Genomic DNA, 16,478 nt, shown 5'->3' on the forward strand with positions numbered 1-16,478 from the left:
TCCTTCCTTACATTCATTCATTCACATTTCAATTTCTACTAAAGATGTCAAAGATTCAAAGTTGAAGAAGACATGGGCATTATTTGAGAAATTTTCTTAGCCTGACACTCCAAGACGAATTGAAAGTTCTTAAAGGGCAGTGACTTAATGGGCTTAAGAAAGTCAGTACATCCCACAGTGTACTGTGGAAGTTCTTGAAATATTGTTACTTAGTAAACCTTCTAAGTCAAAGCAGGGTGAAGTAATTATACGTGAATATCTTCATACGGTGAGAAGGACATTATTGGTTTATTATTGCAAGTCAAATGTAAATCTTAGGGCAAAATGGGAGCCAGGAAACTCTTATTACTCCTTGGAATATTATTACAAGAGTGTACAAACTGTTTGTTTATAAATTTCCTGAAAAATACTAGATGTTTCCCAACTGATCATTCACTTTCATTTGAGGTTAGTAATTCTTGGAGCCTATAATAACAATAGATGGTTTTATATATCACCCCTGCCATACTTTTAATAATTTCAAATCCTGCATGGTTACATACAAATCAATAAAAATATAATTAGAATAATACCAGGTATTTTCAAATCAGTGGGTAATTATTAGAGATGCTGTCGCATTAGAGTGCCTTAATATCAGCAAATTAGTCTCTGGAGACTGGATGGGTAGCGGCTTTGGAGAAGTTTCTGCAAAGACTAAATTGGGATTTTGCTTCATAAAGGTGCCAGAAGGGCGATGGTGAACAGTTAGAACAGAAGCTAACAAGATGAATTGCAATTGCAAAGCTTAATGGCAGTTCAGAGACACATCACACCATATGAGAGACTCATCACATTATAATGGGTATTAAGTATTATTAAGTCACAAGTATAAGAGTATTTCTCCAACTTCTAGTTATGGCTTAAAGTTTAATGTGAGACCTGGGGGCATCCAGAGGAGACCATGCCCTTAGTCCCCGTCCTCACAACTAATCAGAATAATGCTAACATTTTAAAATACCACTTTAAGAAGGCAGTGATGTATAAAATAGTGCCTTGTTTGGTTCCAGTGCTGCAGGGAAATGTAAAGCAAAAATTAATTTGATCCCCATGAAGTACTAGTGTGATTTTGGCATCAGTGAACAGAATTTTTGCTTTGTAGGGAAAAAAGGGGGTTTGTAGGGAACAAAAAGTTTTCTTAAAGCAATGAGGTTTGTCCATTAGAGTTTTACCTTTCGGTGTATTCTTTTTTAAAGAAATCAGTGTTCCAGCAGCTACATGAATTTTTGCAAAGAACTTTCTCCCTGTGCATGCATGCATAGTGTAAGGAATTTAAATATATATGTATTTTAATTACAGAATTTAAAAAGTATATTTAAAGAAATATTTAATAATAAAGTTATATTTAATAAAATATTTGCAGCTGTGGTAAAATTGATCATTAAGACTCTAAGCCTCTAGAGATATGCAGAAATCATTTTCTAACCTACTTTATATGGGAGGCAAAGAAAAGCTGCCGTCACCAACAGTCAGTGTATAATCTCTTCACTATTATATGGAGGATTTTCATTTATAGTGATTTCTTTAAAAAGGATAATCACAAATTTAACTGAACAATATGACAGAATATACTAACCCTAGAGTTAATAGCTAAAACTCACTGGACATCTTCTTAGGCAGAATGGGAACAAATCTACCTAAGCTTCATATTAACTGTGGATAAAGTAATTATAATTCCATATTTCAGGATACATTATGCTTAAAAAAACACATTTTGTTTAACATGATTCCACTTGGACAGAAGAATTCATATAAATTCATCCAAATACATAAAGTCAGAACTGAAAAGGACCTAAAATAGTACTGCTAATATATAAACGGGGTTAAGGCCGGTAAATACAAGAGAATACATTTCGTTGAGTTATGTACTAAGAAAGAAAGTCCACCATTGCATTTTGATTTCCTGAGATACACATTCATTTAGCATGATGTTATGTAGACTTCAATCACGGAAGAGCCCTGGTAGCCAGCACTGTTGCAGTTAATTTGCTTTATTATTCCTTCATGTATATATGGGGAGACTGGTCAACATCTATACCATTTATTTGAAGTAAAGGTCTTCTTTTCTCGTCATTGCCCCACCCTGACCCAGCTACCTGCTATGAGTAGAAAGATTTAATGGAAGAAACTTTACCTCTAACTTTTCACAGCAGGTTGCAAGAGAAAATTGGGGGAAAAGAGAAATATGGAGGAAAGGCAAAAGGGACGCTGAGCCGGGAAACATTTTTTCTTATTGTTGGTAGTTTAACACATATTTCAAATTTTAATGTATCACTAGCAAGTATCAACCACGACTCAACATTTAGTAAATAGATCGTGTGTGTGTGTGTGTGTGTGTGTGTGTTCATGTGTACATGCTCATTGGTTATATTTCAGTGTTCCTAATTTTTCTTTATTTTCTCTTTCCTACCCTACTCCTTCACACACAGAGACCCTCTGTTTCTGCCTTCTCAAAGTTAATCCTATGGTCAAATTACTTGGGAAGTTTGAAATATTCATGACATCAATCTTGCGTAACTAGGACTTAGGGAAAAAAAAAAAATCAAGATTTAGATTTTGTCAAAGGATCCTTGTCAGGCTTCCCTGGTGGTGCAGTGGTTGAGAGTCCGCCTGCTGGTGCAGGGGACACGGGTTCGTGCCCTGGTCTGGGAAGATCCCACATGCCTCGGAGCGGCTAGGCCCGTGAGCCACGGCCGCTGAGCCTGCATGTCTGGAGCCTGTGCTCCGCAACGGGAGAGGCCACAACAGTGAGAGGCCCGTGTACTGCAAAAAAAAAAAAAAAAAAGGATCCTTGTCAACTAGTATATGTACTGTATCTCTACCAAGACCCTTTCCATAAGCATAGAGCCTAATATAAGAAAGATGTAATGTAGGTTTATGTGGTAACAAAATCGTCTTTGATTTTCCTGCAATATTTCCATCAGGGTTTATTTTTAGTTGCTATGAGTAGGCAATCTGCCTTGTTTTGAAGTTTTCTGGAACACCCTTTAACAATAAATGATTTACTCTAGAGTAGATCAAGAGCCCTCACTGTTTTTTCCCCTCTGATTGGGCTATTCAGTGATGCTTGTGAAGAGTACCGTCCTAACATCTGCGCTTCAGCATTGCCCAGGAACACAAAGCAAGCATTTTATTTGAAAAAGACAACTCCAAGTGACATGAATAACCTTTTATCTTCAATACAGAATCATTAGGAACAACCATAGCATTGTCAATCCAGACGTCCCAGTAGAGTCCACAGGCACGACACAGCCTTAACTTGGCTTTTGGTTCTGTAGCCAGAAGTTGGATTAATGTGAAAATGATAATTAGAGGAAATATTTATTTTTATCATTTTTAAAAGACTTTCTTCCTTATAAATGTTCTCCAGGAAATAAATCAGCTTGTACTTTTCACCTTTAGTAACAAATGGTTTCTTACCCAGGTATTTTCAATCAGCTGTTAAATCTGGGGCTACTCAGATGCAAGCTGACAGCTGTAATTTCTTTTTGTAGAGAGCCTATTTTATGTGTCACAAGTGTTCAATACATGTTTGATAGAAGTTTTTAATGTGACTATGAAAGCCAACACCCCGGACCAGAAGGCAGAGTAGTTCCCTGGCTGGAAACTGCCAATACTGTCATGTCGGATATTTATCTTTCCCACCTGGGGGACGACACTGAAACAGATCCATAATGAGGTTCTGACTGGTATCTGCAGGTCAGACAGTATTTGAAATGCAGCTAAGTGACTCCAGAGCCCATTCTTTTACTCTTTGCCAAACTGATTCCAAATGATTGACTTATTGTAGGGAACGGTGCGTGAACTTAGGACAGGGCCTAGTTATTGAAGTGCAGTCCAAAGTTAGAATTCAGCAATTAGAACGGGTTGAACAGCAAAACATCCAACAAGGCTGACTTGGTGCTGAGTGCCTAATCCAGGTGACTTTAAATTCTCCCTGACCAGGAGAAGGGTTCCTCCAGAACTGGGGTGAATCTGATTCTACAGGCAGAGACTAAGTGGATTAAATAGGGGGTGAAGGAATTTGAGGGGTAAGAAGTAAGACAGTAGAAAGCAAGACAATGTGGATGGAATTTCATCTATATCGGAAAATAAGTAAGAGGTTATACTCATTAAAGGAGAATGAAAGGATAAAACTTGTCATCTTTGAATAGAAAGCACTTGGCAACACATGACATTGCCTTTTATGACATGAGAGAATGCCATATTGCATGACTAAATGAATAACATGTATATCTGGAAAGTGAATTCAGTTAAATTCCTTTAATTTCAGCAATCATTCCGTCCACAATTCCTTGGTGTGGCTGAACAGTTACACAATGAAGGCTTCAAGGTATGTGATATTATTTTTTTAAGTTGTTTTCTGTCAGCATTCTATCTGCAAAAAAGAATACTGAAGAATATTAGCGAATAAAATAGCGCAAAATATAACCTCTCCACTTGAAAGATGTCTAACTTGACAGTTTCAAAACTTCAATGGAATAAACTAATTAGAAAGACTAGCTTTAAGTTTTAACACAATTACCACAAACTCAATAAAATTTGCTGGCTAAAAACTTAGAGAGTTTTGCATACACAGAATTGGGATAAAGTTTCAATGTATTTCCATATATTTTCCATTTTTCCTTTTTCTGTTTCCATACAAAGTCATAGTTTCCAGGTGTTAACAGTTACAGGCAAAAATTCTTTGCCATGAATATCTCCACACAAAGCCTGGTTCTATAAAACAGAATGAGTCCCAAGGCTCATTGGACCTGTGGTCATGAGGGTTTGTTGGCCTAATAACAATGAATTTTCAGCCATCAACAACTCTTTATTTTTCTCCTCTACAAAAGCAGTTACAATTGAGGTTATTAAATTTTTTCTTACTGCAAATATTTTAAAAATATTTAGAGTGCCCGTGACTCTAGATGCTGAGTCTCAGTCTCTATTTCTGACATCATTTTGCATCTCATATTCACCAGTTTTTTCTGCTCTATGCTTTAAATGACACGTGTGTCCCAGTGGGTGTCTTTGTTCTGTGAAAACTTTCCCTGTGATACAGTAACCGACTTTTCCATCTTAAATGCAGCTCTTTGCTACGGAAGCCACATCAGACTGGCTCAATGCCAACAATGTCCCTGCCACCCCAGTGGCGTGGCCGTCTCAAGAAGGACAGAATCCCAGCCTCTCTTCCATCAGAAAGTAAGAACTGGGCAGAATATTCTGAGATAGCAAAACAGATGAAGGATTAACTTTGGGAACTATTGTGATGTAAATATATCACCTTACCCTATAGCAAGTCTTCTTAGTCATCCAATTTAAAATGACGAAATTGGTGAACGATAGTAAAGCTTCCTTCTCATGAACTTTGCTATTACTACAAAACACATAATTCCATATATGTACATGGTGATATGTAGCATCTCTCAAAATGTCTCCTAGTAAGTATCCATTCCTTGACTGACACCAAGATCTCAGTGGTGAGAATCATGGGCATGAAGAATGTAATGCAGCACTCTGTATTTTATGGCAAACTTATATTGTGTATATCAAGAATGCTCAGCTGCATTTCACTGAGGTTGTACATCAATGAATCAGTCAGTTTACTGAGGACTTGCAGCATGCAGGACACTAGGGGGCGTGCTATGGTAATGTCATCTATTGTATTACCTAATTTGCCATTCTTTGATCAGGTTGGTTGTTATGCCTTAGGCTATGTCATCATTAGGTTTTTTGGGGTTTTTTTTTTAACATCTTTATTGGCGTATAATTGCTTTACAGTGGTGTGTTAGTTTCTGCTTTATAACAAAGTGAATCAGCTATACATATACATATATCCCCATATCTCCTCCCTCTTGCGTCTCCCTCCCACCCTCCCTATCCCACCCCTCTAGGTGGTCACAAAACACCCAGCTGATCTCCCTGTGCTATATGGCTGCTTCCCACTAGATATCTATTTTACATTTGGTTGTATATATAAGTCCATGCCACTCTCTCACTTCATCCCAGCTTAGCCTTCCCCCTCCCCGTGTCCTCAAGTCCATTCTCTATATCTGCATCTTTATTCCTGCCCCTAGGTTCATCAGAACCCTTTTTTTTAGATTCCATATATATGTGTTAGCATACGGTATTTATTTTCCTCTTTCTGACTTACTTCACTCTGTATGACAGACTCTAGGTCTATCCACCTCACTACAAATAACTCAATTTCTTTTCTTTTCGTGGCTCAGTAATATATATTCCATTGTACATATATATATATATATATATATATATATATATATATATATATATATATATACATATACCACATCTTCTTTATCCATTCACCTGTCGATGGACACCTAGGTTGCTTCCACATCCTGGCTATTGTAAATAGAGCTGCAATGGACATTGTGGTGCATGACTCTTTTTGAATTATGGTTTTCTCAGGTATATGCCCAGTAGTGAGATTGCTGGGTCATATGGTGGTCATATTTTTAGTTTTTTAAGGAAGCTCCATACTGTTCTCCGTAGTGGCTGTATCAATTTACATTCCCACCAATACTGCAAGAGGGTTCCCTTTTCTCCACACCTTGTCCAGCATTTATTTTTTGTAGATTTTTTGTTGATGGCCATTCTGACCGGTGTGAGGTGATACCTCATTGTAGTTTTGATTTGCATTTCTCTAATGATTAGTGATGTTGAGCATTCTTTCATGTGCTTGTTGGCAATCTGTATATCTTCTTTGGAGAAATGTCTATTTAGGTCTTCTGCCCATGTTTGGATTGGGTTGTTTGTTTTTGATATTGAGCTGCATGAGCTGCTTGTAAATTTTGGAGATTAATCCTTTGTCAGTTGTTTCATTTGCAAATATTTTCTCCCATTCTGAGGGTTGTCTTTTCATCTTGTTTATGGTTTCCTTTGCTGTGCAACAGCTTTTAAGTTTCATTAGGTCCCATTTGTTTATTTTTGTTTTTATTTCCATTTCTCTAGGAGGTGGGTCAAAAAGGATCTTGCTGTGATTTATGTCATAGAGTGTTCGGCCTATGTTTTCCTCTAAGAGTTTATAGTGTCTGGCCTTACATTTAGGTCTTTAATCCATTTTGAGTTTATTTTTGTGTATGGTGTTAGGGAGTGTTCTAATTTCATTCTTTTACATGTGGCTGTCCAGTTTTCCCAGCACCCCTTATTGAAGAGGCTGTCTTTTCTCCACTGTACATTCGTGCCTCCTTTATCAAAAATATGCTGACCATAGGTGTATGGGTTTATATCTGGGCTTTCTATCCTGTCCCATTGATCTATATTTCTGTTTTTATGCCAGTACCATACTATCTTGATTACTGTAGCTTTGTAGTATAGTCTGAAGCCAGGGAGCCTGATTCCTCCAGCACCGTGTTTCTTTCTCAAGATTGCTTTGGCTATTTGGGGTCTTTTGTTTTTCTGTACAAATTGTGAAATTTTTTGTTCTAGTTCTGTGAAAAATGTGGTAGTTTGATAGGGATTGCATCGAATCTGTAGAATGCTTTCAATAGTATAGTCATTTTCACAATGTTGATTCTTCCAATCCAAGAACATGGTATATCTCTCCATCTGTTTATATTATCTTTAATTTCTTTCATCAGTGTCATGGTTTTCTGCATACAGGTCTTTTGCCTCCTTAGGTAGGTTTATTCCTAGGTATTTTATTCTTTTTGTTGCAGTGATAAATGGGAGTGTTTCCTTAATTTTTCTTTCAGATTTTTCATCATTAGTGTATAGGAATGTGAGAGATTTCTGTACATTAATTTTGAATCCTGCTACCTTACCAAATTCATTGATTAGCTCTAGTAGTTTTCTGGTAGCATCTTTAGGATTCTGTACATCACTAGGTTTTGTAAGACATTTATTTCAGCACACTACGTGAGCCTTCAGGAACACCATTACATCAACACTTATGGAGCTATGTGGCACGGGTACATGGGAGATAATTCTCAGGTGCTACAGGATGTTACAGCCTACTGAATGGCTAAGTCATACCAAATTCTATGTGATATACTATTTGATAGGGCTCTTAAGAAAGTAACCTAAATTATTATCAAATTAATAAAAGAAGGGCACATTTTTCTGACTTTAGTAGACTTCTAATGATGCTATATGCCCTCCTTAGGGCTTTGTAAAACAATACTTCATGCTTTTGACATTTTGATTAAATGTCTCCTAGTGTGTGTAGTAGCCCAGCAACAGAATGTGAAATGTTTTAATTTAAAATCAGGCGACCTGTATTTCCACACCATCAGCTAAGGCACTGGGAAACAGGCAATGAAGTAAAGTTGATCTGAGGGGGGGAGTATGGGGGCCAAATGGCCTTCAGTGCTGGAGGAACCACCTCCTGTAAAATAAATAATTGTCTATCAAATTACTAGTTCTTGCTATGGATAGATAGCATTTTAAAGAGAAACAAATATTTCCATTCGATTAATTAGGCATTCACCAGAATTCTTTCAAGAACACAACAAAAATTTATAACCCCCAAATGTGTGTAATTTGTACATCTGCTTAGGAATAAAGGAGGGCAGGTGTCAATCAACTCAGTATGGAATGGACTTGAATGGTTAAGAGAAGTAATTTACATTAGTATTTAAAAAAACTAATTATAAAATATACATAGTCTCCTGCAAACTTGTGTTTATTTTGTTTATTCCTCCAGGTTGATTAGAGACGGCAGCATTGACTTGGTGATTAACCTCCCCAATAACAACACTAAATTTGTCCATGATAATTATGTGATTCGGAGGACAGCTGTTGACAGTGGAATTGCTCTCCTCACTAATTTCCAGGTATGTTCTTTTTCTCACAGATAGCCTGCCTGAGGGTTTTTATTTCTGCGCCTCCCTTAAGAGTGCACATCTCTCTTCTCCCTTTCTTGTAACTTTCAGAATGGAGAAGAATTTCTAAATAGAGTCTAAAATAATGGTCTATTTTGGTAGGTCATGGCCTATCTGAGACAGTTGGTGATCAAGGAGTTGTGATAGTCAGAAGCCATGGATAGCCATGGTTCTCTCATTACCCATACAATTATCCTTTAAATAACATGTGTGGTGTGGCATGGAATAAAGATACACAATTTTATTCCATCGTGTCTAAATGAAAGCCACCGCATAAAAGCAACAGGTTAATGATCACTGAAGATCTAGATACAGTGCAAGCACTTGTCCTATTCACAGGCAATGATCGCAGGAGGTATGTTCCCTTCTACTTGGACATGACCCACCAGGTTTATCACAGGGAGAAGAAATGTTTGTCAAGACTCGTTAACTTTCTGCCCATTGTATTTTTCCCCCCTCAGTCAGTTTTAATCCCCATGGGGGGTGGGGGGAAATAAGCTTATTCACGTTGAGGTCTGAGATACAGGAGAAAGTCCCCGTTAAATAAAAATGTTTGTGTCTTCCATCTCCTGCCCCTTTGAAAATTGGGAACAGAAACTGTGACTTTTCACTCCTGCTGCATTAAACATTCGCTTTCATTTCATATGTGTTGCTAAGATTCCTACCCTTATATTTTCAGGTGACCAAACTTTTTGCGGAAGCTGTGAAGAAATCTCGCAATGTGGACGCCAAGAGTCTCTTCCACTACAGGCAGTACCGTGCTGGGAAAGCGGCATAGAGAAATGGATGCCCCATCTCCATTCTTAAATCAACCTAAGCCAGTTTTTTATCTAAAGAAACTGATTCACAACTTTCTTTCCCAGAGATGAATATTGATATCAAGGTTTATTTCAGTTTGCTTAGTTATGCCTTAATATGCTCTTCTTTCACAATTAAATTGTTGTCAGTCACTTTTTAAAAACCTTACTTAGAGAGTCCTTCACGAGAATTCCTTCATTTACTAAATGCCTTATTTTTGGTGTGCTAAGCTTACCTGCATGCTTCTTTGCAGCTAACATTTTATGGTGCTGATTAACGATGATCAAGGTCGAAAAAGTTGCTGCTCTATCTTCTGAACTCTTTCTATATATACTTTACGGACACTATTGTCATTGTTTTTAAATACCATCTGCCATACTCAGGGCACTTTAACAAAGGCAGAATACTATAAAAATGGTTCAAATGAAACATGGATTTAATTTATGAACTCCTCCATCATGATGTTTGTGTATTGCTTCTTTTTAATCATCATTCTGTCTGGCTTAACCAGGAATATCCTTATCCCCTCCCACAGTGCTGAATTTGAGACGTGTGACAGAGGTCTTTAAAGTATGGATTTCTTTAAAGGACACTGGTTTGCAGTTTTGTGTTTTGTAGTACGTCAGCAGATGGTGGATACCGCTGAGGTGGTTTATTCTTGTTGTCCTTTGGATTTGTAACCTGAGCCGAGTGAAATCCTCAGATTTATGCCATCTCTGCAACCCCCCTCCTTCCTGCCAACTTTGGAATAACTTGGAAGTTATGTTCATTCCCTTCAGATTATAGATTCTGTTGATCTACTGAGTCCCACTCTGCGATGAGCGTTTTACACATTTTAAGCACAAGATCCTTGTTCCTTCTACATATAAGAAAAGTCCTTCCTACAGGCAGCCTTTGTCACTTTTAAACTTTTTGTGTTATTACAAGCGCTCTAATTGTGAACTTTTAAATAAAATACTATCAACAGACAAGACTGTTGTATTCTTGCTATTATGTGTTCATTTATTTTTACATTGATACACAAAATCTGTTCATTTCTCTGATGAAACAGGGTTTTGGGCCAAGATTATATCTTTTTTTTCTTTTTCTATTCAAAGCCCTATAGGATATGAACAAATTAATATTAAAATTAATGAAGCTTAAACTGTTACATTTCTCTTTTTTTTTCTCCTCCCATAGCTTGCTTATCTCATTAAAAATTTATTATCTTTTTGTGTAGTTATATACTACCCTTGATCTGGACCCTTTCAAACATACAGCTATAATCACACACTGACTAATGATTGCCACACATACATAATAAACTAAACTTTTAAAAAACGTCTTGCATAACACAGAGAAAAGCACTTGAACCCAGTCAGAGGCTGATCCATATCGTCTGAAACATAGTGCCAATGGCCGTGGTGATACCATATCCCAGAAATACCACCTAAAACGTGGCTTTGTGAAATTTCTAAGATAATGAGGACATAATAGCTTTTATCCTTTACCTTGATATAGATCTACATGAAGGCTTTTAAAATTTATTTTCCCCTTCTTTCCCTCTTGTTATCATTGTGGTTGAGACGTTCCTTCCTTTTTTTTTTTTTTTTTTTTTTTTTTTTTGGTGGTACGCGGGCCTCTCACTCTTGTGGCCTCTCCCGTTGCGGAGCACAGGCTCCGGACGTGCAGGCTCAGCGGCCATGGCTCACGGGCCCAGCCGCTCCGCAGCATGTGGGATCTTCCCGGACTGGGGCACGAACCCGTGTCCCCTGCATCGGCAGGTGAACTCTCAACCACTGCGCCACCAGGGAAGCCCAAGACCTTCCTTACTTCTTCCCCATAATATTATATTAATATACTCCCTGATCATTGATTCATTCACCTAAAAATACTTAATGAGTTTCTTCAAGTTTTAGTGTAGAATATACTATGATCCCTCCTACACCTATTATTCTAGTACTTTTCTGATGCTGTATTTGCACCATCACACCACCAGCACAACCATAATAAGTAACTAACATTATGGAGTATCTGCTATTCCTCAGGTAGTTCTAAGTCCTTTACATGAGTTAACCCATTTAATCCTCAAAATATCCCTATGAGTAGGTGCTGTCGTCTCCATATTATAAATAAGCTGAAGCACCAGAAGTTAATTAACATGCCCAGGGTCACACAAAATGCAGTTTCATTTTTTTATATCTTGTATTTTGATGAAGACAGACATGTTAAAAGAAAATCACTTCTCACAGTGAAGAAAATACTTGCTGGCAGAGATCAGGAAAAGGCTTTTCTGGGGAGATGGTCTCAGGTGTTGTCTTGTACAGTGTGTTGTAGTTCTCCAGGTAGACTAGAGGATAAGCACACTCATTTGAGGAAATTACAAGCAGCCTGGTATACCTGGAGCTCAAGGCATGTGTGGAGAGAAAGAGCTATGGGGAGAGGTTGAGAATGAATTCTTAGTTATGCGTGTTTAAACCACATAGAAATTTTAAAACTTTTTATTTGGAAAGAATTTTGCACTTAAAAATTTGCAAAAATAAAAATAGTACACCCTTTACCCAGATTTACCTATTGGTAATATTTTACCCCATTTGACTTAGTATTGCTTTCTCTATCAATCATCTATCTATCATGTATTTATCTATCATGTATCTATCTATCTAAATACACATATGTATATACACGCTCAGAGGAAGAGAAAAATTACACTTTGACCAAAAGTAAGCAGTTAGTGACCAATTTAGAAAAGTAACTCATACAAAAAAAAAACAAAAGAATTGCTTGCTGAAAGTACCAAAAGGTCAAAGTAATAGTTAAGTTTTGTGTCGTGGAAATTTTATAAAGGCTCTCAATTTTTATATTAATTTGAAGAAGCTACTTGTAAAATACAATAAAATGAGAAGAGTAGTAATAATTAATCAAGCAGTACTGTTTCTAAATAATCCCTATATTTTTGTTCCTGAAATAAAGGGTTTTGGGGAAACGGAAGATGATACACACTCTCTCCAAGGTGCTGAAAATGAAATTATATTAATCTTTGTTTTTGTTACCTTTGGGTTTCCTAATGTTCCAAACTTTAAGAAGAACTAAACACAAATAAATAACGCATTCAGTGGTTTGGTTGGAGGAGGGAAATGCAAGAAAATGAAAGCAGATTTGTGTTCCGATTTGACAAGGCTTTGTCCTTTTGGAACATTTGTACTCTTTTATACAAACAGGTTAACACATTTTAAAACCTCTGAATCTGTTATATACCACCAGTGCAGACAACATACGGGCTATGTCTGTCTGTAGAGCTGAATAAAAATCAAAGTAGCATTTTCCATGCTGAGAATTCAACAGTGGGCAAGGAGGACCAGGTCTACTGAGTGGGGTGTGAAGGAGCGCAGCCAGCTTGTGAAATGAAGAAGAAAGAGGACTAAAGAATGATCCAATTAGAGATGTAGGATTTTACGGCTTTGGAAAGGTAAGTAGAGTATTTTAACTGTACTTTTGTCAAACTTTCCTCTTAAACAGCATTCCTACTGGAAACTTTTTTAAAAACAGCTACTACATTCATGTGTCTCAACAGCTGCAGGTACTTGAACCTCAGCTTCTACAGTGTCCACAGCTTCTTGAACAGGGAAAGTGGAAATTATCAGAGAAACAAACCAAGGCTGAATGCAGTTAAGTGCTCTGTAATTACACACCAGTATTACCATTTGGATGCTGGTGCGGCTCCCTTGCAGGCACAGGTGCCATAAATGCTCACATACACCCAATGAAATCCACAAAGACCTTTCATTATATACCACTGGAGACACCCTTAGCTTGAAAAAGACTAGCTTAAATTTCCTTCCTTCCTGTCTTTCTCTTACCACTTCTTTTTCCTTTGTTCTTATGTATAAAAATTCTATTTTTCCTAATGAATATTACTGTGCTATTTTATGAGACGCTGTTGCAATTGGTGAGTGTGAGGGGAATGTGGCAGGAAGAAGAACGTCCATCCTCCTCCTAAGCAGCTCCCTGGGCTCTGAAAAATTGGTAATAATTGTCCCTACTTCTTCTCTTGTGCACAGCGTAGGGTGCAAGGGGTCCAGAAAGAGAGTTTAAGTACCTACAGCTGTTGAGATCAATGCAGTAATGAATAAAAAACAAAACAAAAAAATCCCTCAGCAAGTCAAAATTAGCACCATTTGTGAGTGATCCTTGTTGCTTTAAGATCATTTTTAAAGGTCTTTACAACTTTCATTGTATAAAGGACTTGTGTTCACAAAGAAAACTATTGATTATTGACCAAAACAAAAAAATAGGCTTTTCTGTTAGCGGTAAAGGTTCACTTTCTCTCTCCTGAAACTACCAGCCTAGCTAATTATTTCTTTAAGGTGTTTCCTAGAAGAAACACACAAACTCCGTAGAAGTGCTTTTGTTCATCAAAGGAAGAAACAAGCAGTCTCACAAAAAAGTCAAAACTGCTGTGTTCCCAAGTGATAATTTCCCACACAAAGCTTAGTGCTGTTGGCAGCTGCAATGAAGACAGGTGAGATGTGAGCATGCAGAAAAGAGAGAGAATCCAAAAGCTCAAAACATGTTATTAAAAAAGAGAAAGAACTTGAAAATGTACCTATTTTATTAATAAAAATACACTCTAGTATCCAGTGTCTAGATAACTATACTTTCCTTTCTGAAATTTAAGCACATTCAGTAATCTCCTTCATAGTCTCTCTTCTACCTGCCTATGCAACGTCCTGAAGGATGAAATATGGCATGGCTTTGAGGTCATTAGCATAACAGAAATATTCTGCTAAGTGTTTCCCGTAACTCTTTACAAAATTCCACATAGAATGCTGCAAATGAAATTTATATGGAATAATTTAGACTAATATTTATTTTAATCTCTCCATTCAAAAGGAGTTACATATGGATCCTTTCTAAAGAATGTTTTCTAATTAAACTAAGGACATAATTTCATATTATCTGCCAGGTTTTATAGGTTTTCCTTCCCCTTCATAATTAAAATATATAGGGAGCTGCAGGGGGAAAATGGTATTGTTGCAGTTAAGACGTGAGTGAATAGGAATTTTTAAAGATTGTTTTAAAACCATGAGGCACAAGCATTTGAAATAAATTAGGTTCATTCTTTATTTATTATATCAGAATAAGATAAAGCAACACTGAATTGACTTTCCCAATGTTGGGGGGCCTCCAGAGCAAAAGGTTACCTTGTGCTAAATCTATCATTACCTGCCTTGGTGTACTGTGTGAAGTCCTGTTTTCTTCAGAAGTAATTCACTCACTCTAGGGTCTGACTCTGTTGAAATCTGTGGATCTTTGGGGCCCCAGGGACTTATAAATGTAAACACATGGTACTTTGTAGACTGATTCATCAGGGAATGGTCCCTGGCTTACCCTAATTGGGTTTTGCCATGCTAATCTCTCTGGAAGGGTGATTTCAAACATATTTTCAGAAGGACATGAAACACATGGTTCTTTGATTACCATATTTGTACTAATGTCCATATGAAGGGGTTGCTTTTAATCAATGATGGTTTTCTTTGATCCATTGAGGTTATTCCACTGTAAATAATTTCAGGTCATCTCAGCACTTATTTTCTTCAACCTGAAACCTAGAGGTGAAATCATGAGTCTCTGGTACTTACACAGATCTACAGAAAGTAAGGACATATTTCCCTGTTACATTCCTGGAACCTAAATTATAATAGGTGTTCAAAACTATTGAATCCACAAAATTTTGATTCTTAAAAATGATTGTGGTGCAAAGTGTTTGATCAGAATGATTGTGTTCCTGTCCTCCCTTTTAGTTATAAGTTCCTATTCTCCTCCTCTGGCTAAGGAATCTTGATCCAGTTTACACCGGACCTCCAGTCTTAATTTCACTCCTCATAAATTTAGGGGGCTGCAGAGTTTGTAAAGGAAACGCTGTAAACGCTAATTTTCCAAAATCTTCAATCAACTTTCTCCTCAAGACTAGATCAACAGAATTCTCTTCAACCTTAGTTATTGTTTCAGTAATCTTATCAATACTTGTGTATATCTCAGTGACCATGATTTTAAATAAGCACATATTTATCACCTCCAAGAGTGATGTTTAATCTATACCTTCATTTGTTCTTTCTCCATTGTAGTTTGCTCATGGCCACTCACTTACCATTCCTTTTTCATCTTTATAATTGCTTATTATAGAGTAGTTCACACAGAGTAGCCATGCAAATCTACTTTTTGGTAGAAAATAGACAATTTAAGAATATGTAGTTTCTTGTATATAGTATCTCTGTATCACTTTTCTTTAGCCGTTTGTGTCTTATATTTATTCATTAAATTCACAAACATTTGTTGAGCATCTATAAATAAAATAGATTTGGACTTATGAAGTTTACAGTTTAGAGGTGGATGCAGAGAGTTTAAAAAAAAACTATTATGATAGAACTTGATTAATGCTTTTGTAAGGGAAATTTAGGGGCTATATGCACACATGCCTGGGGCAGATCAGGGCAGGCTTCCATAAACTGGAACTCGAGGGATAAGTAAGAATTTGCCAGGTGAAGAAGTGTGGTGTGTTCTACAGTGTGTATGCACAGTGAAAATAATGTGTGTGAAGACCCCGCGGCAAAGAAAACATACTGTGTTTGAAGAATTGAAGAAGGCTGAGTGTGACTGGAGCATCACTCATGCACGGTTGATGGTGAGGCTGGGAAATAGCACAGGCTAAACCCCAAGCACCCTATAAGCCATGTTGAGGAATGTGGACACTTTGCTAAGGATAGCAGGAAACTGTTGAAGTTAAGTTAGAAGGTGACATAATTACTTTAGCATTTTGGAAAACTCACTTTGACT

General features: G+C 37.1%; 1 protein-coding gene across 1 annotated transcript in view; it reads left to right on the forward strand.

The window, feature by feature from the left end:
- Positions 1-10,597, forward strand: part of CPS1 (carbamoyl-phosphate synthase 1) — a 348,188-nt gene extending 337,591 nt beyond the window's left edge. Inside the window, exons 45-48 of the mRNA XM_079924871.1 lie at positions 4,310-4,369; positions 5,108-5,220; positions 8,687-8,816; positions 9,544-10,597. Of these exons, the coding sequence (XP_079780997.1) occupies positions 4,310-4,369; positions 5,108-5,220; positions 8,687-8,816; positions 9,544-9,642 (402 nt within the window). The 3' untranslated portion in view covers positions 9,643-10,597. The remainder of the gene's footprint in view (positions 1-4,309; positions 4,370-5,107; positions 5,221-8,686; positions 8,817-9,543) is intronic.
- The last annotated feature ends 5,881 nt before the right edge of the window (positions 10,598-16,478 follow it).

The sequence above is a fragment of the Stenella coeruleoalba genome (genome assembly GCF_951394435.1).
Source record: "Stenella coeruleoalba genome assembly, chromosome: 6".
NCBI classification, from domain to species: Eukaryota; Metazoa; Chordata; class Mammalia; order Artiodactyla; family Delphinidae; genus Stenella; species Stenella coeruleoalba.